We start from the raw sequence: 23,466 nt of genomic DNA, 5'->3' as shown, positions 1-23,466 counted from the left end.
TAGAAACCTTTTCCTGTGCTTTTTTCTGCCCTTACAGGATGTGGGTGAAAAGTGACTCTTGATTCCCCAGAGTTTAGTACAAGCCAGTCCAGTTTTATATTTGGTTTCTCTGTGTGTCTGTGTGTGTGTGTGTGTGTGTGTGTGTGTGTGTGCGTGTGCTGCTTGCATCTTTAATATGGAAAGTCATTTTTTTCTGTCTTTTAAAAACACAGGCTCTGGTGCCAGAAAAAAAAATGGGGGAAGTCAAATGTAAAAGAGCTATAGCACCAGATTTGTCTGTTTATTAGTGTTTCCTGAGTCCCATATTGATGGAACAAGGTCAAACATGTACTCTTCGTCAGGAATGAGACCCTGGAGATTTTCTTTTCTTTTTTTTCTTTTTTTCTTTTTTTTCTTTTTTTTTTTGGAAGACTTCTTTTAAGGAAGGTCAGTACTGAGGTCCTAAAGCTAACTCCCTCTGACTCGCTGCATTTGATCTTGACCCAAATACAGACCATGAAACTTCTTTAAATTACACACAACATTCATCTTTAAATAGGCTTTTCTCAGGGTGGTGTGGGAGCACATAAATGCCTCATTGGAGTGGGAGGGAGCCCAAATCCCTTGACCATGACCAAGGCCTTTGTGATCTGGAGTCAGCAGCTAGTTCTCTAAGCAGAGCTGCCTTGAGGAACTCAGGCACATTTTCAGAATGGTGGTTCTTCGTGTTTCACAGTCATGGGCCTCTTTGCAAAACTGATGAGAGCTGCGAACTGTCTCCCCGGAAAAATGCCCATCCACCCCACAATTCCTGTATCCCTTGGAACTCATTACACCCCCATCCACCTCATCTCAGGCGCGGGGCCCCCATCCTAGAGTCAGGCAGCGATCCACTCTCTCTCCCCAGAGCATCCTCTAAAGAGCCAGCACCCTGGATGCCTAGAACAGGACATGTGGTTGGCCTTACTGGAAGCATCTCCTTGGCCTGATGTCTTCCTCACTTTGTAGAACCGTGCTTTAGTGCAGGCCGAGGTCGAGATGTAGGGAGGATGTGGGGTCACCTCCGGGCTGGCGCCAGTGCCGAAGCATCAGGACCTTTGTGGCTCTCAGTCCTCTGTCTCAGTGAGGTGGTACTGCTCAGACTCTAGACCCACACCAGTCAGGGGGTACCGCTTGACCCTGTCAGCAGCCCGGCCACAGAAAGGTGAACTAGGCCTGTTTTAGGATACATCCTTTCATTCACTTATTGGACACGTGCTGCAGGCCTTCTGTCTGCCAACATGGGGTGAATGACCTCCGTGTGTAATCAGTTGTCATACAGTGTGTCAAGTGCCATGATAATATTCTAAGGCTGTATGCACATCAGAGTGGGTGACATCATGGCTTGGTTTTGAAGAAGAGTTCTTCAGGCAGGCAAAGCGGTAGAGGCATGTTTCTGTTCCCAGGCAGTTCTGATAAGCCTCCTGACCTCTTGCTTCCTGCCCATTCCACTCCTTTCATTTTGGGGGCTTGACTTCTCAGACCGCAGGATCCCAGTCCCCTGGCAGGAAGACAGCTGCATGGCTCATTGACCCAGTGTGGCTGGTGGACATTCCACCGAGCTCCCAACAGTCTGCTTCCCTCAGTCCCTGACAGAGCTGCTGCTTCTGGACTCTTGTGTCCAAAATGGCCTGATCTGTGAGCCATTATCTCCCAGGATCCCTGGGGCAGCCTCGCTCTGCTTTCCCCGGCTTCCCCAGCCTGAGCTGGGGCCCTGGTCTATCTAGAAGCCTGCCCCCTGGGATGGTCCATCCTGGGCCAACTCCCCCACAGAGCAGCGTAGCCGCTTGCAACTCTCCTGGAAAACGGAATGTACTTCATCTTTCAAACCTGCTGAGCCTACTTCCCATACAATTCAAACAAAGGCTCTTTCCAAAAGCAGGGACCCAGACCCTGGGCTCTCCCTGGTCTCCACGATGCTGTTCCCTGTTGGCAGTGTCTGGGAACAAGTAAATAACAGGGTCCCCTTTCCTGAAGCATTTCCGCTCCCTGGGCCTCACTCTCTGCCTGCCGTGGCAGCCTTCTAACACCCGTAAGTGACCTTGACCCAGGGTAAGAGCCGTGATCAGAGTCCTGCCAGGACTTCATCGGTTACTTGTTGCTGTCAAAAACAGGAAGGAGGATTTATTCAGACCATCCCCATGTGACAGACAAGCTGAGAGGCAATTCTTTATACTCTGGAAGCTACCATGCCCCATCCAGTCAGCCACCTAAGTAACCCTCGGATCAGAGTTCTGCTCTGCTCCATATGCACAGCCACTGCCTTTCTTAAGACCCTGATGATTCATTACTGGAGGTTCTGCAATAATCTCTTTACTCATCTTTAATATCATTGTCTTCCAACCTATTCCCAAGGCTTCCACCAAAGTGATCCTCTGATCAGAAGACCGCCAGGTCCTTAAGATCCTCTAAGTGAGACTCCCCACTGCCTGTGAACCAAGCCCACTTTTCCTAGCTTGAGACACTAAGATCTTTCCTGCTGTGGCCCCTGGAGAAGATATTCTCCAGATGCTCCTCCAGCTTCTTTTTCGGCCTTCTCTTGCCTCTGTCCAGAGCATCTTCTTTCTCCAGCCTTTCCAAGCGCCTGGGCCCAGCCTGTGAAGATTTTGGCCTTTTTATATATATATATATATATATATATTTTATTCATTTATTCATGAGACACACAGAGAAGAGAGGCAGAGACAGAGGCAGAGGGAGAAGCAGGCTCCCTGTGGGGACCCCTATCCCAGAACTCAGGGATCACACCCTGAGCCAAAGACAGATGCTCAACTGCTGAGCCACCCAGGCACCCTGACTACGGCCTTTTCCTGCATGGCTTGCTCTGCTGGGCTGTTCTTCCCCTCTCTTCTTCACCTTGCCCTCACCTGCTCCTCTGGGAACCACCCGGCATCACATCCCTCTGGGACCACCATGGTGTGGCTCCTCATACACCCTGGCTTTACCTCCTTTGTGGGATTTAGCACGCTCTTTTATTTTTTCGCATGCAGGTCCTTGAGCTTGAGAATCCAACATTCATCTGTCACTGTATCTGCATTGCCTGGTGCTTAGTAAATGTTTATTGTAATATGTATTTGAACCAAGGAATAAGCACCATAAGCCATCTGATGACAAAGAGAGACACGTTTAGATTGTATCTCCAAGAAAAAAATCTATCTTGGGGACTTCTGTGTATCTAGCTGATTTCTGAGTTCTGCCCGTTTTGGAGGAAGTATCTGCTTTCACTGCCTTTGCCTGCCAGATTGGCACTGAGAACGTAATAAAGCAGATGATCTCCGTTTTGAATCACTCGGGATTATTTTGAAAAACAGTACCGATTGTCCCCATGTTAAGCCATTTGTGTAATGAAAGTATATTTATCTTTCAGTTGTTTTCCCATAGAAGCAGTACTGTAGAAGTCATTAGACTTGACTTTACTTAATACTGACCTGTGTCTCCTTTCAATGTTTGTGTTGTCTCCCTAGCTAAATCTGTAAATATCTCAAAGGCCAAAGCTTCTTCCTTATACTTTCCTGCCGAGTACAGTACCTGGCTTATTGTATATACTCTGTACATATTACAAGATTATGTAAAAAAAAAAAAAAAAAATTTTTTTTTTGAATTGAAATTTATGCATTAATTTTGGAAGAATGGTTAGGAGCTATTTTGATATTCATTTTTAATTTATTATAATTATTTCTTCTCTGATATAACTTATCTGTGAAAAATTTAAAAGGTCCTCAATCACTTAATTAATTTGATAAATTATTACATCTTACAATATTTATTGATAACTCTGGGGATATGACATCGCTGCAAAGTAGATTAGTGAGAACTTGTGTTTATAATCCAAATATTTCTTATTCCTTCAAGTGGGAGTCCTACCAGGCACAGTCCTGGTAATTAAAGACCCAAATGACTTATTTTACACTTATTATCATTTTTTTGTTGCGCAGTAAGGTTATTAATTTTTAAATAGTGTGGAACGAATTTTCTTTTTCCACAAATGTCTGTCACCATAAATATTAATGGGTTCTCAGAATTTAATGAAACCAGTCGTAAGAATACTGAGACTTTTTAATGTGCAGAGTGGGGTCTTTCTAACTATGCACAGCAAGCTCTAAATGTGTAGATCAGATTCTTCTCAGCTCTGGGCATGCTTGTATGGGGCACCAAGTAGATGATTTTCTGTACTACTTAATTTAGCATTCTGGCTACTGCTTACCCCTTAGCTATAATTTTGTTCAACATTAATTTCTTGCACTTAGTTGAGACCGTTGTATTCTTTCTTTTTATACTGGTTGCATATAAGTTATCATTCCCAGTTACCATTAAAGAGGAAACAGTGCTTCAGATCGCATTTCTATTAAGTGCAGGAATATCGACTCCACATCTCTGTATCTTTACCTTGAAAGATTACTTGCTGGGGCACCTGGGTGACACAGTCTGTTAAGCCTCCAACTCTTGGTTTCAGCTCAGGTCATAATCTCAGGGTCCTGGGATCGAGCCTCACGCTCAACAGGGAGTCTGCTTGGAATTCACTCTCTGGGGCAGCCCGGGTGGCTCAGAGGCTTAGCGCCACCTTCAGCCCAGGGCCTGATCCTGGAGACTGGGGATCAAGTCCCATGTCGGGCTCCCTGCATGGAGCCTGCTTCTCCCTCTGCCTGTGTCTCTGTCTGTCTCTTTCTCTGTGTCTGTCTCTCATGAATAAATAAATAAAATCTTTAAAAAAAAAAAAAAAAGGAATTCACTCTCTCCTCTCCTTCTGCCCCTCCCCTCACTTGTGTGTGTGCACTCTCTCTCTAAAAATACAATAAATCTTAAAAAAAAAAAGAGAGAGAAAGATTACTTACCCAAAAAAGGCATAGATAAACTCACTATCTTTCAAATTGTTTTACAAACACTCTAATCCCATGGTATATTTCATTTGCTCCATTGTTTCAGATTACGACTTGCACTCTGTATGCTTACTATTATTTTGATACCATGGCAATATAAACAGCAAAGTCAAAGTCGGTAAACACATAAATAAAACCAGCTCCTAGAATCAAAGATTGTTTGAGCTGGAAAGAATCATAAAGGTTCCTGGGAAATAGTAGAATGGTGCTTTCCACACTCTAGTCTGAGAGAAATAATTTTGGACATAGATGTCTCTGCCTAACCAAATAGATTTCCTTGTTTGAATAAAGACACTATCATGTTCTCAAGGACTTTGAAAAAGTTGTCTACTTAGAAATCCTCTTTGACAAAAGTTCTTATTTTGAGATAGACATTCACATGTAGTTGGAAAAAATAATACAGAGAGATCTTTTATCTTCACCAAGTTTCCACAGTGGTTACATCTTGTATGACCTCAGCATAATATCAAAATCAGGAGACTGTCATTGTTACTGTCCACTGACCTTTTCCAGATTTTGCCAATTTCATGCGCACTCATTTGTGTCTCTGCGTGGGCATACATGTCTGTGGTTTTACGCAGTTCTTTACGTATAGATATTGACTTCACTACCACCATCAAGTATGGAGCAGTTTGCTTCACAAAGATCCCTCATGCTACTCTTTTATATATAACCAGAGCCTGCCCCCTCCCAGCTCTTCCCCAAACCCTCACAACCACCAATCTGCATTCTTTCTCTTTAATTTTGTCATGTCAAGAATGCCATATAGGCGCATCTGGGTGGCTCAGTGGTTGAGCTCAGGTCGTGATTGCAGGGTCCTAGGATTGAGTCCCACATCAGACTCCACAAAAGGAGCCTGCTATTCCCTCTGCCTATGTCTCTGCCTCTCTGTGTGTGTCTCTCATGAATAAATAAATAAAATCTTTTTTTAAAAAAAGAATGCCATATAAATGAAGTGAGACAGGCTTTGTTCTGAGATTGGCTTTCTTCACTCTGCATGATGCACTTGTGGTCCATCCAAGTTAATGAACACATCAGTACTTGCCCCTTATTATTGCTGCATGAGATGTCGTGGTACAGATATGCCACTGTTGAACTGTTCATCTGCTGGAAAACATGTGGCTTTTTTTCTCTAGTGTTTGACTGTTACAAATAAGGCTATGAACATTTGCCTGCAAGTTTTTATGTAAGCATAATGCATTTCTTTGGTAGAAATTCGGTCTCGTAAGGAGCTGCCATACTCTTTTCCAGAGGGGCTGTACAACTTTACATTCCCACCAGCAGCAGGTTGAGTGATCTAATTTCTTTTCATCCTCACTGGCTTTTGCTGTCGTTGGTATTTTTTGTTTTAGCTCTTCTGACAGATGTGTATTTAAGTCTCTTGTTTAAAAATGACTTGAGGGGATCCCTGGGTGGCTCAGCGGTTTAGTGCCTGCCCTTGGCCCAGGGCGCGATCCTGGAGTCCCGGGATCGAGTCCCGCGTCGGGCTCCCGGCATGGAGCCTGCTTCTCTCTCTGCCTGTGTCTCTGCCTCTCTCTCTCTCTCTCTCTCTATGTCTATCATGAATAAATAAATAAAATCTTTAAAAAATAAAAAAATAAAAAATAAAAATGACTTGAGTATATGTTCCAGTGAAGCAAAAGATATACCCAATAGGGAAGGATTTGGGGGGAATATAGGATTTCGGTGACAAATGAAACAGAAAAACTTAAGAGTTAAGTTGAATGACTGATCATGTGTTCATAGGACTTAATGCAATCGATAGGGGTTCTGAAGGAGAGGCCTAAGGTACAGGACTTGGCCATGTGTTTCTAGTCCTAAGCCTTTCTAGGAGACTGAATGCTCATAGGACTTCATCTAAGTCTACATTATAGCCATTGATATTTCTAAATTATTTTTTAATTACTCAGGTATGTGGTTAACATTTAACCTTGTGAGCCTACTAAATTCCACTCCCCAGGAGAATAGGAACTGTAGCACTTAGGTCAACATTAGTCTTTAGGGAAAGTTCTAGAAATAACAGTGTAATGGTGCCTGGTGTCCCTATTTAAGCCTGTGACTCAGCTGTTCATCAATCCTGCAAGGGGGCTGACGTTTGTCTAGGCACTTGCTGGTGGCTGCCGTTCAGCACTGGTGCAGGTGGGTGATGGCAAGCAGGAAGAGAAGGGGCAATGTGTCAGGACAAGAGTTTCAGGGAGGCTACAGAAGTCAAAATATTTTTCTGTGTTCTTGACCTTCTACCAACTCGGGGATACTTCAAGTTGAGCCAGACAAGTAACTCTCAGTACTTTGCAAAACCAGACTTTCCAGTTTCTGGTGGAGGCAGGGTTCCATCTTAGATAGAACCTGTAAATACCAAAGTAGCTTAGCATTTAGAACACATCATACATAATATATAATCACAAAATAGACATACACAGTACAATACTTATCACATGATTTCCTGGACAGTATAAAGACACATTCTCAAGGCTCATTGTGTCTCTATGTTGGGTCAGTTGACATTTATTGTGGACTTGCTCTGAGCCAGAACAGTGCTTGACATTACAGGTGGGCATTCATCAATCCTCAGAATGGCCCTGTGATGTGAGTGGCATGATTTCCTTTCCAAGATAAAGAAGCAGAGACTCGGGACAGGTGACAACTCCCAGGTCCCCAGAGCTCACATGTTGGATCAGGTGTCTCTGACTATAAATGCAGGCTCCCCTACCAGTGTGTTCTCTGTAAGTAGTCTGTAGTCTAGATTAAAAAACTGCTGGAATGAAAACATTAAGTACCAATACGGATTCAAACAAAATGGGCTGAAAGTGCCCAGTGACTGGTTTTCCCACTCTGACTAGGAGCTGGTGGAGAAGGTACTATAGGAGAAAGGATTCTATCAAAGTAGAGAACTGGATTTGGATGAGGCAAGAGAGAGGAAAACAGTACCAATGACTGAGGAACACAAAATAAAATCAGTAACCCAAACAATTTTAAAAGTTTAATGAAAAGTGTAAACAAGCCCATTAACACTTCCCAACTGTTACCAACTGGCGTACGTGTGAAATACTATCAACTTAAAAGCAAAACTATGTTCTGAGAAATGTGATGGTCATGGTGGAGTTGACTGTTTTTCAAAGATTGTTTTTCACATGTTGTGGGAGGGAGATGAGGCCCGAGATGTGCTCTTGGCTCCTATGTGAGCGGCTTTCAAGAATTCTCATCAACCACAGAGGTGACAGGATTATCAAACCAGCATTTGTTTTAACCCTCACTTCAAACCAAATGGAACGTTGTGAGAGAATTTCTACATAGAGAATGGAAGTGGGTGGCTGAAAATGTCTTCCTTGGCCCTGGGCAAACTCCTCTTCCTTTTCCTCCTAAAAGATCACCTAAAGTTAGACAACTCAAGTATTCCCTGAGGTGTGGTGGTGGTGGTTCTGTGTCTAACCAGCTTTCATTTTAAGTAGCTTGTCACACATAGAAATGTACAACAGTTGAACTTAATGGAAGCTGAAGTCCTTGAGCTTATGAAATGGAATGATGCTATGTCTGATATATTAGGGTTTTCTGCTTTGGTGTGAAAAGAACCAACCTGCCTTTGATTTTGTGGTTGACCAGAAATCTAGAGGTAAGATCTGTGGAGGTTCCCAAACAGAAGGATTTACAAAATATCTGAGGGGAGGCAGGAGAAAGAAGGAAGTGTCCCCTAAGGGCTATCTCCTCCCCACTGGGAGTCCTGGGAAACCAGAGAAGAGAGCTGCAGCAGGAAGGGGAAGTGGCCTCAGGAGGGTATGATGGTGGCAGCTCTGCCTTTGAAGATGGCTCTGGAAAGGCTGTGAGTTTGGCCAGTGGGGATCCAGTTGTAGATGCCAGTGTGTCAGTCACATGGATGATCCTGTGAAATAGAGCAGTCTTGTCAACACCCAAACCAAAGGAGACAGGACAGCAAACCCTAGTAGCTTATGAAAGGGAGTTGAGGCTCTATAGCCTAGGAGAAACTTCTAGGGTACCTGGGTAGCTCGGTGGCTGAGCGTCTGCCTTTGGCTCAGGTCATGATCCTGGGGTCCTGGGATCAAGTCCCACATCGGGCTCCCTGCAGGGAGCCTGCTTCTCCCCACTGCTTCTCCCATAATGTAATTATGTATTACATTTCAACTGTGTCTCTGCCTCTCTATGTCTCTCATGAATAAATAAAATCTTTAAAAAGAGAGAAAGAAACTTCTGGAATCTGGTGACAAACTGAGTTGCAGAGTTTGAAGGAGTTTGAGAGTTTGAGAGTTTCCTGGCTCTGGGAAAATGTTACAAAGTTTAGGAAACTATTCAGAACAATCTGTGGCAGGTTTCCCAGCTTGCTGTGCACCTGTCAAACGTGATCTTGTCTTCCTCCCAGAAGCTTTCAACTCTGGCAACTGGAAACACTTTTGAAGGGGAAAACCCGTTTGATTTTAACAGGGCTTTATTTTATTCATCTGACATCCAGTGCTGAGTCTCCATGCTGCTGCAGGAAAGGGGTCTGCGGGACCGTCCTGTGAAAGGCAAGGTACTTCCTGGGCCACGTACTAGTTCTAGTTCTTCCCGAAAAGATCAGCACACACTGGCTTCTGAGATGAGAGGCTTTGGTTCACATAAATAGCTCTTCATCCTTGTATCAGTCAACACTTTTTATCGGGCTCCTGCAAGTCAATATTCCTTTGATGTCACCAGTGTTCTTCCTTCAAAGACATTTTTAAATGTAGTGCTTTGATCAGGCAAGTATAACTCTTCTCCCCTCACTTTCTCTCCCTTGAAATTTTGCCCTTCTGTATGGTGACGTAGCAAGTTCACCCCAGGGAAATTTCAGCCTGGGAGAGTAAGATGGCCAAGAACAATCTGTTATTAATGAATTTATGTATTACATTTCAACTTTTTGTTTAAAAGGGACACATCTGTGCACTTTTCTAAACACACACACGCACACACACACACAGAAAGCATTTAAAAAGGGGTAAGTTGTCCACTGGATGTGTCAGTTGTCCATAGCTCTTAGTGATGCAGGGAAGTGAAAACCTGATTTTTATGTAAAATATCCTTGTCTGACCTGAATGTGAGCCTGCCTAGAGTCCATGTCTTGTCAACTTCCTCGCTTCATTTCTCCACAAGAAAACCTCATTCATAAACTGCCCCTTTGTCTACCTTCAACCAGCTCCAGCTGTTCCAAAAACACATAGTGCTGGGTGCCAGCACCACACTGGCTGAGCTCTCAAGCACCTGCTAATCTGGCTTCAGACGATGTGCGTCCTTGGGAGGTGGAGATTAGACATCCTCAGTCCTCTTTCTGAAAGAGCTACCCATCTTCTTTCTAGATTATGAGAAATTTCAGGGGGAGAAAATAGCAAGAACTTAATTTTCAAGGAACAGCAAAAGCCATGATTCCAGGTTGCAGATTTCCTTGTCTACATTAAGATGTGTGGGGGAAAATAGAGTTTCTTAATTTTCTACTAATCTTGTTCACTAGATTCCACCTCCCCAAATATTGGCTTATAAATTAAAAATCTTCCCATCTTTTCTAGTTTAGTCACCTCTCAATTTAAATATTCTTACTCAAAGCTGAACTCTCTGTCATGTCTGTCTGGTGTAAACTGGCTCTCTTTTACTACTCCATGTTTTTGGGTAAACCCTATTGGAGATGCTAAAGTTTCCATCACTTGGTGACACATAGAGACAAGATACACTTGTCCTGGGCTCGTTAACTTAGTTAACGAGCAGACACTTAACTGACTGAGCCACCCAGGCGCCTGAATACATTACTTTTAAATGTGCTTACAAAATCTTTTATTAAGAAATCTTTGTTGGTAGAAACAAAGTTATCTATAAAGTGGGGCGCCTGGGTGACTCAATGGTTTAAGCATCTGCCTTCAGCTCAGGTCATGATCTCGGGGTCCTGGGATCGAGTACATCAGGCTCCCTGCTGAGCAGGGAGCCTGCTTCTCCCTCTCCCTCTGCTACTTCCCCTGCTTGTGCGCTCTCTCTCGCTCTCTCTCTCCCTCCCTCCCTCTCTCTCAAATAAATAAAATATTTATTTTAAAAAAAGTATAAGAAAAAATCCAAAACTCCCCCAATATAGAAGTTGATGTGTGTGTGTATATATATATATATGACTGTACATATATATATAATTACATATGTATAGTCACATATAATCTGTTGAAGTAGTAGATGGCTATTTCTAATGCCTATAAGATACACTTTGATTACTGTAAACTTTTTGAGTGAGCACAAAAAGTGGTGGCACAGGTTAATCCAGCACAGTCTAGCCTTCTAAATCACTGCATTAGACACAGTGAAAAACACATTATTGCCATAACCAGGCTAAGAATTGAATATTTATTTCCGTCTGCTTTACCAACCAAAATTGTATGGCTTGTCACAGTCTATTTTTTCTTTTTATTATGTTAGCAAGGAACATTCCGAGCTTTATTGAGGAAATTAAATTAAATTTAAAAGGCAGTATTCAGCTTTAACTGACTTGTACATACAGGTAATTCAGGAGCTATATATACTCTAAGGAGCCTACTTTGGGTGGAAAGACAGACCCTTGGATTCATTTTACCCGTGTGTTCAGGAATGTCTCCCTGCATAAAGGCATCAGGATTGAATTGTCTTTTATTGTTGAATTAACACAACTGTTTTTGCCTGTCATTTTATCCTTTACTCAAGGACTACACTATAGGCCAGCAGAAAAAACTCAGGGATTTTTTTTTTTAAAGATTTATCTATTCATGAGAGACACACAGAGAGGCAGAGACACAGGCAGAGGGAGAAGCAGGGTCCCCGTGGGGAGCCCAATGTGGGGCTCCATCCCATGACCCTGAGATTATGATCTGAGCCAACGGCAGATGCTCAACCACTGAGCCACCCAGGCATCCCGAGTTGCATTGTCTTTGCCACCCTTAATATCTTTCGGTGCTGAGTGCCAATTTTTAAATGTGGCTGTTTTTCAGAAGGTCTTTTGGACTTATCCAGTATTATCCTTTCTCAATCTCATACCAGCTTAACTTCACATCCCTTACAGATTGGAAATGTGGAGAGAGAGGCAGGAAAGCTAAGCAGGCCCTGAGCTATGTTTCAGAGCAGAGCATCCATCTTAGAGCCAACGCCAAGTGCTCTTAGATGACTTAATAGTCCTTGAAGGTGACCTCACCTGTGACACCCTCTCTTTGCAAAGGCATCCTAAAAAAGTGATATTCTCACTAGACTCTAAGTTCAACCTAGTTTATATAGCAAAATAAGCTTACCCTGTATCTACCATTTAGTTGTGTGCCTACTAATCAGTAAATAAAAAGTCTCTGTAAAGAACAGCTTGATTTTTTGCCCTTGACATGGTTTTTATAAATACCTCTGGTGTGGGTAGGCTTGAAAACACTATTATCTTTATTCTTCTGATGATACAGAGCATGTAATCACAGTAAATTCTTTGAGTGCTGAAGATTTTTCACAAGCGTTATGATCTTGAAATGCAGCATTGAGTTCTTATATTTGAGATAGAAGATGTAGCACTCTACATTCTTTGCTGCTGAATATTTTGGTTTTCATTTGCTTGCGCACATGGACAGCAATATAAAAAAATGCACATTTCTGCTATGATCAGAGTGCACAGCAGGGAACACAAAGCGTAACAAGCCTTTGGTACACAGAACATTCTGGTGTGTATGATAGGAAAAATACAGACACAACCCAGTCCTACTCCATAGAGGGACGCTGATCCTGTGCCTCAATTTTCAGAGGGGAGATGTATTTTCAATGTTTTATGCAGATCATGAGTATAGTTTTCATATAGAAAAGTTGAGATAAGCTTTGAAAAACTAAAAAGATTTTAAAAGACAGTTACTTTTGGGACACATTTACAGGTAACTAAGGGATATACAGCCTGGAAGGTGTCTTTAGACAGATGTTAAGTAACCGGCAGATCTTGTCTGAAGTCACAGTAGCAAAGACCTTTGCTCAGTGTCACCTGAGCAGTGCTGAGAGGCTGAAGGCTTTGAGCTAGGGGCGTGATGTAACCTGGTCAAGCAAGGGGATCCAGAATATATGGGAAGGTGGGAAAAAGAGAAGTGGAAATTAAAGCATTAGCACGAAAGAATCTTCCAATTATAGAAGCTGCAGGATTAAGCAGCTTAATGGAAGGAAAAGGAGTCAGGAAGTCTGAAATCCACATCAGACTGATTTCGAATTTTAAGAAAGGGAAAAGGGGCAGCCTGGGTGGCTCAGTGGTTTAGCGCCTGCCTTCGGCCCAGGGCGTGACCCTGGAGACCCAGGATCGAGTCCCACATCGGGCTCCCTGCATGGAGCCTGCTTCTCCCTCTCCCTGCATCTCTGCCTCTCTCTCTCTCTGTGGCTCTCATGAATAAATAATTACAATCTTTAAAAAAAAAGATTAAGGGGAAAAGAACTGCTTTGGAGGAAAATAAATGTTTAGGGTTACAGCATGACAGTTGCATAGAATTTAGGAATGTTCAGAAGCCCATGGAAGTACAACGGGGCTGGAGCTGAGGAATGAGTTCAGCCTAAAGAAAAAAATTTAGGAACTGTCTGTAGAGAGATAATAGCTGGAATCTACTCACTAAAGGATGCTCACATATTTTTTTTTCCACTTCTCCCTCCCACTGCCATCCACGTTCATGTATCATCTCTCTTTTTTTAAATATTTTTGAGTATAGTTGGCACACAATGTTAAATTAGTTTCAGGTGTACAACCTAGTGATTAGATGAGTTTAAACATCCTGTCATGTTCACCACAAGCATAGCTACCATGTGTCCCCATGCAGCACTATCACAAACCTTTGACTCTCTTCCCTATGCTGTGCCTTTTATCCCCATGACTTGGTCATTCTCTTAACTGGGAGCCTCTATCTCCCATTCCCTGTCACCCATTTTGCCCATCCCCACACCCCTTCAGCAGCCATCAGTTCTCTTTTGTTTGTTTATTCTTCTTTTTTTTTTTTTTAGATTCCACATATGAATGATACCATATGGTATCTTTCTCTGATTTAATTCATTTTAGCATAATACTTGCTAGGTCCATCTGTGTTTTTGCAAATGGCATGATCTCATCCTTTATTATGGCTGCATAATATTCTACTTGGTATGTATGTATATGCCTCTTTCTTATCCCTTCATCTCTTAATGGACACTTGAGTTGCTTCCACATCTTGGCTATTACAAATAATGCTGCAATAAACATAGGAATCCATATATCTCTTTAAATTAGTGTTTTTGTTTCCTTTTGGTAAATACCCAGTAGTGGAATTATTGGATCATAAGGTATTTCTATTTTTAGTGTTTTGAGGAACTTTTGTCCTCAGTGGCTACACCAATTTACATTCCCACCAACAATGCAAGAGGGTTTGCTTTTCTCCACATCCTCCCCAAATACTTGTTATTTCTTGTCTTTTTTGCTGTAGCCATTCTGACAGGTGTGAGATGATACCTCATTGTGGTTTTGATTTGCATTTCCCTGATGATGAGCATATTTTCATGTGTCTGTTGATTGTATATCTTCTTTGGAAAATAGTCTATTCAGGTTCTCTGGCCATTTTTTTAGTTAGAATTTTGTGGAGTTTTTTGGTGTGGTATAAGTTCCTATATTTTGGATACTAACCCCTTAGTGGATATGTCACTTATAAACATCTTCTCCCATTCAGTAGGTTGCTTTTTTGTTTTGTTGATGGTTTCCCTTGCTGTGCAAAAGTTTTTATTTTTATTTTTTTAGGATCTTATTTATTTATTCATGAGAGACGCAGAGAGAGAGAGGCAGAGACATAGGCAGAGGGAGAAGCAGGCTCCCTACAGAGACCTCAATACATGACTGGATCCCAGGATCATGACCCAAGCTGAAAACAGAGACTCAACCACTGAGCCACCCAGGCATCCCCAAAAGCTTTTTATTTTGATGCAGTCCCAGTAGTTGAATCTTGCTTTTGCTCCTCTTGCCTTAGGAGACATACCTAGAAAAATGTTGGTGTGGAAGATGTTAGAGAGATTACCACCTGTGCTTTCTTTAGGATTTTTATGGTTTCCAGTCTCATGTCTAGGCCTTTGATACATTTTCAGTTTATTGAAGAGACTGTCTTTTCCCCCATTGTAAATTCTTGTTTCCCTTATCATAGATGAATTGACCACATAAGGGTGGGTTTACACTGGGCTCTGTTGTATCCATTGATCTATTTTCATGCCAGTACCATCCTGTTTTGATTACTATACCTTTGTAGTATATCTTGAAATGTGGAATTATGATACTTCCAGCTTTGTTCTTCTTTTTCAAGATGGATTTTGCTATGCAGGTCACAAACTGGAACAAATAATACTAAAATTTGTATGGAGCCTCTAAGTGCTATCTCTTATCCAGACTATAGAAATACTTCTCTGTCAAAAATAGCTACCTCTCGTGTGAAGTTTCTGCACAGCACCCTGACTTTCTGCTTCTGAGCCTTATTCCAATCTGTAGTTGAGGCTTGTATAATTTTTTTTAAAGATTTATTTATTTATGATAGACCTAGAGAGAGAGAGGGATGGAGACACAGGAGGAGGGAGAAGCAGGCTCCATGCAGGGAGCCCGATGTGGGTCTCCATCCCGGAACTCCAGGATCACGCCCTGGGCCAAAGGCAGGCGCTAAACCGCCGAGCCACCCAGGGATCCCCGAGGCTTGTATAATTTTGAGGATGATATTGTCTATTCTACTTGCCCCTGAAATTCTAGCAACTTCCATGGTGCCTGGGACAGACCAGATGCTCAGTTGTTTCCTCCCACAAAAAGAATAAAGGAATGTCATTGCTGAAAAGTAGGGAGGGGAAAATGTTGAGAGAGAGCAAAGATGTTCACCAAAGGAAAGGCAGGGAAAGACAAATAGGAAGGCAGGGAACAAGGGCTGAGGGCAGCGGGGATTCCAGGGGGTGCAGTCAGCAGGGATGAGTCTACAGGTGACAGAGTGACAGTAACAGTAGTAGCCAGCATTTATTGAATGCTAAGACTTGATGTGGATTAACACAGTCTGCATGATAACCCTGCAGGGTCAGAGTTCCCATTAGCTCTGGTTTACAGATGAGAGAACAAGGTCCAGAACAGCTCTGTACTTTACCCAGGGACACATAGGTGTCAAACCAGACCACCAGGCCCCAGAGCGCAGAGCCTCAGCCACCGCACAGCTGCTCCTGTTCCTCAGGGCAGAAAACCAGGTGCAGTGAGTGTATGACACAGAAGGTGGAAGAGAAGGAAGAGGGGAGGGGGACCAGGCACTCTTGGTGACCTGTGACCATGGAGAGAGGACAGCACTGCCTGTCATACTGAGTTAGGATATTTCCCACATTGGGTCACCAGGTGTATAGAAACCATGTGAATAAGAGCATTCCCAACATATCACCGGCCAAAAGAACCTAGCGGGAAAAACAAAACAAAAACAAGGTGCCTGGCTGGCTCAGAAGGTTAAGGGTCTGTCTTTGGCTCAGGTCATGATCCCTGGGTCCTGGAATGGAGCCTTAAGTCAGACTCCCTGCTCAGCTGGGAGTCTGCTTCTCCCTCTCCCTTGGCCCCTCCCTCCACACCACCACCCCCTCCCCTGCTTGTGCTCACTGTTGCTCGCTCGCTCTCTCTCAAATAAACAAACAAAAAAAAAAAACTGAATAAGATTCTTTTCTCAAGAATAGTTTTGATCATGTCCTCAGGATAACGTACCAGATACTCCCAACATTGCCTTTTTTTTCTTAAACTGTCTTCCAGTATTATTACTCTTAAAATCATCCTTGAGAGGGAAGGGGGAAAAAGAAATCTGGCTTTGACAATAAATGCTACAATACCATTGGGGCATGCCACCTTACTGTCAATCTTACACGTGTCTGTGAATCATTCCTGCTTTCTTCTTTTTACAAGTGGGGAAGTAGGGGCACCTGCGTGGCTCAGTGGTTGAGCATCGACCTTTGACTCAGGTCATGATCCCCGGTCCAGGATCAAGTCCTACATCGGGCTCCCCGCACGGAGTCTGCCCTCTGCCTTTTGTCTCTGTGTCTCTCATGAATAAATAAGTAAAATCTTTAAAAAAAAAAATACTTAAAAGTGGGAAAGTAAAATGTGGCCTGAGCTAAATGGAAAAGCACGTATTTGCGTCGTGACCTCCATTTTGCATGGCAAACACACGGCAACAGAATCCACCAGCAACAGCCAGGTCAGGCAAACATTCTGGAAGAAAATGTTTTCATGCCTAAGTGACAGACTAGATTGATGGGTGTCTGTCATGTTGCAGAATGTTGCACACTCTCAAGCCTCACACGTGCTAAGATTTTGGCAGATATATTTGATTCCTTTAATTAAGGAACCAGGAGGATATGAATAACAACTATTTTGTTCCTAATTGATGCAGATCTACAGAGCACGTGATTAGAATCTGTTCCCAGAGTTTTTCATTACAGAAGTTTTTGAATTTGACTCAAAATATATGCTTATATACTTATCTTTTTCTTTAACATTTTTTTTATGGATACTGACTTTACCTAACCCAAAATCTGACTGTCATGGTCAGCTTCCCACACAGTGGGAAAAGAATTTATCTTTTTTAAGCTTTTCACTCTGAAAGTAGGAGCCTGGCCTCCTAAAGACAACTCAGGATCCTTCAGGGACTCTGACAATCCAGTTGACGAGTACAGAGAAAATGATCCTCTTTTAAAAATGTATGTGTAGCTTTTTCATCATCGATTCTCTCTTGAGGCTTGCTTTTCTAAATAAGCCAGGACAAATATTTGGCCACTGAAAGTATCAGGGATAGCATTGGGAGTTAAAATTGGACCCAGCCTGACTTTGTATCGCTTATAAAATAACACATGTTCTCTCTGGCCTATCCTTAGGCAAGAGAAGAGACTGTAAGTACAAACCCAACGGTTCAGGTTGAATAGGGCATTGAAAATATAAGGAAAAATTTTTCATGGAGAAAGCGTTTTAACAAGCACAACTCACTTGTGGATGCTTTTTTGCAAAGGAGAAAGAAGGAAAGGTGATGTTGTCAGGAGGACCTTTCCATTTTTTTTCCCCACATCTCGCTTTAAACCACCTTGGATGTCTGGTAGGAACATGCACAGTATTGTCACCATGTCTGGTTAGAATTCTCTTTTGAAGCCAATTTACTGCTTTGAGGGGACTACTGGGCTGTGCAGGGCATGAGGCTGTGGGTTTTTTGCTCATTGAACATGGGACTGTTTGCCCAGATCTTAAGGCTCTCATTTTATACCCCATCCACCAGAACTGTGATGCTGCCAGCTGACCTTTTCCTGTTGACACTCAACCCAAAACTTTTAAAGGGACCCAAAAGGGTGCTGGTAAACAGGCTGAAAATGCAGTCATATTTTTCTGGCTTTTTGTGCATTTTGTTGTCAGAAGTATGACTTCAAGGGTGTTTACTTCAAGACGACTTCTGTAGCCTCTCTCGCGCTAGTGTGAGCGATGAGTCACCATGACTTATAATTAGGATGAGGATGGCTAGCAAGGAGTTGCGCATTTTCTCGAGAATTTTTCCAGGCACTAGATCTGCATTGCCATGCTGAATTTTTATAAGCACCCTATGCGCTATATAATGTAATTGTCAGCCCTCTGCAGAGGAGGAAATGGGCACAGGGAGGTGATGAATCCTGCCTAGGTTACAGAGTCCGTGCTCTTTATCCTTTATGTCATGACCCCAGAGCGTCTTTAAGAATGGGGAACGCCTGGGTGGCTCAGTCGATTAAGTGTCTGCCTTTGGCTCAGGTCGTGATCCCAGGGTCCTGGAATCGAATCCCCCACGGGGCTCCCTGCAGGGAGCCTGCATCTCCCTCTGCCTGTGTCTCTACCTCTCTCTCTGTCTCTTATAGAATAAATAAAATCTTTTTTTTTTTAATTACAAAAAGAAGGGACACACAAGCTCGGAAAACTGGCATCTCAGGTGATGATCACGGTGCAGGGTTCATGATGCCATCTGAGCGGCCACTGTTCCCAAGCTACCCTTGCAGGATGGTTGGGAATTACAAAGGCCAAGGCCCTTCTACTCTTGTGTCTACCTGCAAAGCATGTCCAGTGTCTGTCAGTGTTTCTCCTGAAGAGGTCGGGGTCCTTGGCAACCGTGAGGCAAAACTGGCTTGTTTCCCATGGGACCTTGTGGCTTCATAGAAGGCTAAGGCACTGACAAACCTCCCTGGAGAACCAGCCAGTGGGGTCTGATGCCCAAGTGTTGGGTCAGTGATGTGGAGCTTCTCCTGCCAGACTTCCCTGTTACTTCAGTCTTGCCTCCACTTCTTCTTAGCTTCGGGAAGCTAGGTCCACATTGCTATCGGGCCTCTTTCTGATCTCTTGGGTTAGAAAGTTCCATGGCCTAATCCTCTCAAGTAATCAGATTCTACTCTCAGCTTTTGCTTGCCTCTTTTCTCCAAGTAATTAATTTAGTAAACTGAAAGATGACCAATTGATACTCTGAGTAATTGATACTCATGGGCAGTCCCCTTCCATTTGTCCTCACTGATGGCAAAGATGCATGAGACCCAGGGATGACCATATTTCTGGAAGGCCACCTAGGCCATAGTTCACAACCCCTTCCCCCCATCAGACAGTATCCATCAAGTGGCAGTCACAGGTATGTGAACCCTCAGGCCCAATCTCTGTTTGCTATATCATAAATATGTGATCAAAAAGCAGTGAGGGACACCTGGGTGTCTCAGTTGAGCATCTGCCTTCTGCTGAGGTCATGATCCCGGGTCCTGGGATCGAATCCCACATCCGGCTCCCCACAGGGAGCCTGCTTCTCCCTCTGCCTGTATCTCTGCTTCTCTCTGTGTATCTCTCATGAATAAATAAAATCTTAAAAAAAAAAAAAGCAGTTGGACTCCCCTGAAAGTAATAATACACTACTAATTAAATTGAATTTAAATTTTAAAAATTTAAAGACAGAGACACCTGGGTGGCTCAGTGGTTGAACGTCTGCCTTGGGCTCAGGTCATGATCCAGAGTCCTGGGATCAAGTCCGCATCAGGCTCCCCACAAGGAGCCTACTTCTCCCTCTGCCTATGTCTCTGCCTCTCTCTCTGTGACTCTCTCATGAATAAATAAATAAAATCTTTAAAAAATTTTAAAGACAAATAAATAAGCAAGCAGTTGGTCTCAGAGAATGAGAAGCCTAAGGAAGTCTGGGTATTCAGTCCCTGGTTAAACAATTATCTATAGACTCTGCTCCTCAGAGACATTTCCTAACTAGGGTATGGTGACAGATTATCATGTTGATTTAGAGACAACTGTTCTGCCATTGCAGGCTCATCTTAATTACCGGGCTGTTTTGATTTCCCAAGCAGCTTTGTGTGAGAAATGCCAGGCATTAGAAAATCTGTTGGAGAGAAGAACTTTATGGTAGAGGATGACACCCCATTTTCATGCACTCCTGAGTACTCCTCCTCCCCCGAAGCCTTGTTGACCGCTTCTCCCCCTTGACTTCCTCTCCTGCTGTTTTCCTGTCAGAGCATCTCTCCCTCCTTCCTCTGGCTGCAACCGGCTACTTTTAATTCCTTCTCTTCCCCACTGTTCGCTGAGTGGGTAACTAAGCATTAAGTCCCGTTGTCTGTTGAGATCATAACTTCTTAGAAACACTTATACAGGGAACCGAATGGCAACTCTGAAAGACAAGCTTTCCAAAGGAGACCCCTGAACTCCAGCAAGGTTAAGACTTGGAGAATGGAATCCAGACAGAAACATTCTGGGCTGACTCCTCATGCTGAGGAGGTTACAAGTGCATAGTTGTTGCTGTCTGTGCTCTTCTGTCTACGAGCCTGGCCTCTGGGGTTGACTGCCCGGGTTCACATCCCAACAATGCCACTTATAATGACATTGAGCAAAGTACTTTATCTCCCTCTGTTTCAGTTTGTTCATCTGTAAAATAGAGACAATAATAGTACCTCAGTCAAAGAGTTGTGAGGGTTGTGAATCTGAGTGACCTACTTAGAGCCTGGCATGTGGGAAGTGTTCAATAAATGTTATGAGTGAAACATTTCATGGAGGGTTAAGAAAAGATGTGCTTGCTTTAGATTTGCATAAAAATATCATCCTGGAGCCTTTGTTATAATCCTTACTGAATATGACCTGATAATAACCCAAATGTTTTTATTTTGATTTCTCCTCTACCAGCCATCCCCTGGGAGGGATGCAGAAGCTGTGCGTCTGCACATCTAGAGCTTTCTGATTCTCTGCAGATGAGACATTGAGCTGCTCCAGTTGACCAACCTTCTGGTTCTTTTTCTCACTCAGGTGCTGGAAAGTTTCAAAATCATGGACTATAGCCTTTTGCTGGGAATCCACATCTTAGACCATACCCTCAAAGAGAAAGAAGAGGAGAATTCACAAAATGTGCCTGATGCTAAGCGCTCTGGGATGCAGAAGGTCCTCTATTCCACAGCAATGGAATCCATCCAGGGTCCAGGGAAATCTGGAGATGGGATCATCACAGAGAACCCGGACACGTAAGTGTGGCCACCCACATGCCCACCCTCCTCCTGGTGATGGCAGCCCACATGAGTGGGTAATGAAATGCAATCATGTTCCCTTCATGGTGGCTCTTTGAGAACAGATTCCTACCTGATGCTAAAATGGATTAAGCAGCCTTCATTTCTATTCATCTGCAGATAACTAGATGAGTGGGAGTTCTTCGAGTTACTACCATTCTTTCACCCACATGGTTTCTTTTTTCAAATGGCTCCATTTTTGAACAATGGCTGAAAATGTTTTTACCCCCATTTACTCCATATGCAAAACGTCGACCACAACAGGAAGAATATACTTTGAATCTGAATAAACATGTATTTAAGCAAACACGTGACAGGAATTACATTCACAATTCAGAGCTTCTTATCTGCATAAGAAGATTCTGTTGTTCTAGGTCCTACACCCTGGCAGATGTGATCCCTTGCCTCAGCCAGATGTGCTCAGTAACTGTATGATTAGTTTGCATATATAAAGTGCATATTGACTAAGAGAAATAATTACAACCAAAGAAAATTATTGAAACGGTTGACTGTCACGTGCATTTACCAGCTGTACGGGAGACTGAACGAAAGGCCTCATTTTCGTTGGCCATAAGTGATTGCCTTCTAGGAGTCTCTGACAATGACTAAATCACAGGCATATTTCACTTTTATAAAGGAAATCCATACATATCAAACTTTTAAAAACTCCTTGCCAGTAAATCCATCTAAATGTCCAATAATCGATTAAATAAATTATTCTATATCAGTATGGTGAACTATTACGCAGCCATTAAAAAACACATTAGCATTGAATATGAGGAAAAGTACATCATTTAGCAAATGAAAACTTCAAGTTCTAAAACATGCTAACTTAAATAATTGCTTTTATGGACTAGTAAATACATATACACACATATTTGCGCTGGAAAGGTGTACCAAATGCGAATAGTGGTCCTTTGCATTATAGGAATGGGTTCTTTTAAAAATACATATAACCTCACAGTAAACAGATAAAAGTGTTGCATTTTTTAAAAAGCAGTATTTCAAAATACTTGAAAAATTCTTGCTTGTGGTTTTAAAATAGGAATAATTTTTTGTTTGGATTCTTCCCATCCAGCTGTCCTGAGTTGACAGCTATGGTTTCATTCTCCTGTGTGGGAAGTATATCATTTTGGATTCCCAGGAAGACTTTACCCGAGGCAAAAAAAAAAAAAAAGGAGGGGGGGAGGGCCAGAATTCTTAAAGTTGTCCATTTTTATTTATAGTATATTTATCAGATACGATTTTAACTTCCCATTATAATACATTGTAAAATATTTTCTCTCTTGCTCTATCAACAGAATGGGAGGCATTCCAGCTAAAAGCCATAAGGGAGAGAAATTACTTTTATTTATGGGCATTATTGACATTCTGCAGTCCTATAGGTAAGAAATTTGAGGAAGCAGCCTTTCATGATTTCAAAAATTAATCCACAAAAGATTCTGAAATTCCATCATATGGGAGTGATTTTACATTTTCATTTTTATTTTTCTATCTATTTACATTTAGGTTAATGAAGAAGCTAGAACATTCCTGGAAAGCCCTTGTCTATGATGGGGTATGTGATTCCCCTGTTCCTTGTTAAACGATCTATTTTTGTGATTTCTGAGAGTTCAGGGTGTATCTAGGAAGTCATGTCAGCAGACAAAACGATGGCATTTTATCTGTGTGAAATCTGAAGGACCCACTTATAAGAGGAGAGGATGCTAAGAAAAAGGGGGATACTCTTTGCGTAGGTGCTGGGAGAATCAGGAGGACAGGTGAAATGAGTTTCTCACAAGACCGAACTGTGGGGTGGTCTGAACCTGACTTGAGTGGTCCACGGCCCTGGATTTGAATTGAACCCTGCCTTCACCACTCTGCTAACCACGTGATCTAGACACATTACTTGTGATCTGGCCTCTCTTGGCCTGGTTTCCCATCTGTACCAGAGACATAGTGATAGCACCCAGGACCTGCCCCAAAGGGCTGACATAGGGATTAAATAAAACAATGCACTTTAGTGTTCAACACAATAAAGACATCACAAGTGAAAACTTACGAGTTGTTATGGATG

At 42.7% G+C, this 23,466-nt stretch overlaps 1 protein-coding gene across 6 annotated transcripts in view; it reads left to right on the top strand.

Moving 5' to 3' along the window:
- The window catches only part of PIP5K1B (phosphatidylinositol-4-phosphate 5-kinase type 1 beta), a 299,006-nt gene that overhangs the window by 188,952 nt on the left and 86,588 nt on the right, over nt 1–23,466 (top strand). For all 6 annotated transcript variants that reach the window (XM_072838944.1, XM_072838954.1, XM_072838961.1 and 3 more), the window contains 3 exons: nt 21,157–21,368; nt 22,712–22,795; nt 22,920–22,968. In XM_072838944.1, coding sequence (XP_072695045.1) covers nt 21,157–21,368; nt 22,712–22,795; nt 22,920–22,968 — 345 coding nt within the window. The remainder of the gene's footprint in view (nt 1–21,156; nt 21,369–22,711; nt 22,796–22,919; nt 22,969–23,466) is intronic.

The sequence above is a fragment of the Canis lupus genome, chromosome 1 (assembly GCF_048164855.1).
Source record: "Canis lupus baileyi chromosome 1, mCanLup2.hap1, whole genome shotgun sequence".
Classification (NCBI taxonomy): Eukaryota; Metazoa; Chordata; class Mammalia; order Carnivora; family Canidae; genus Canis; species Canis lupus.
The sequence above is the reverse complement of the archived record's forward strand: the minus strand, read 5'-3'. Positions and strand labels throughout refer to the sequence as shown.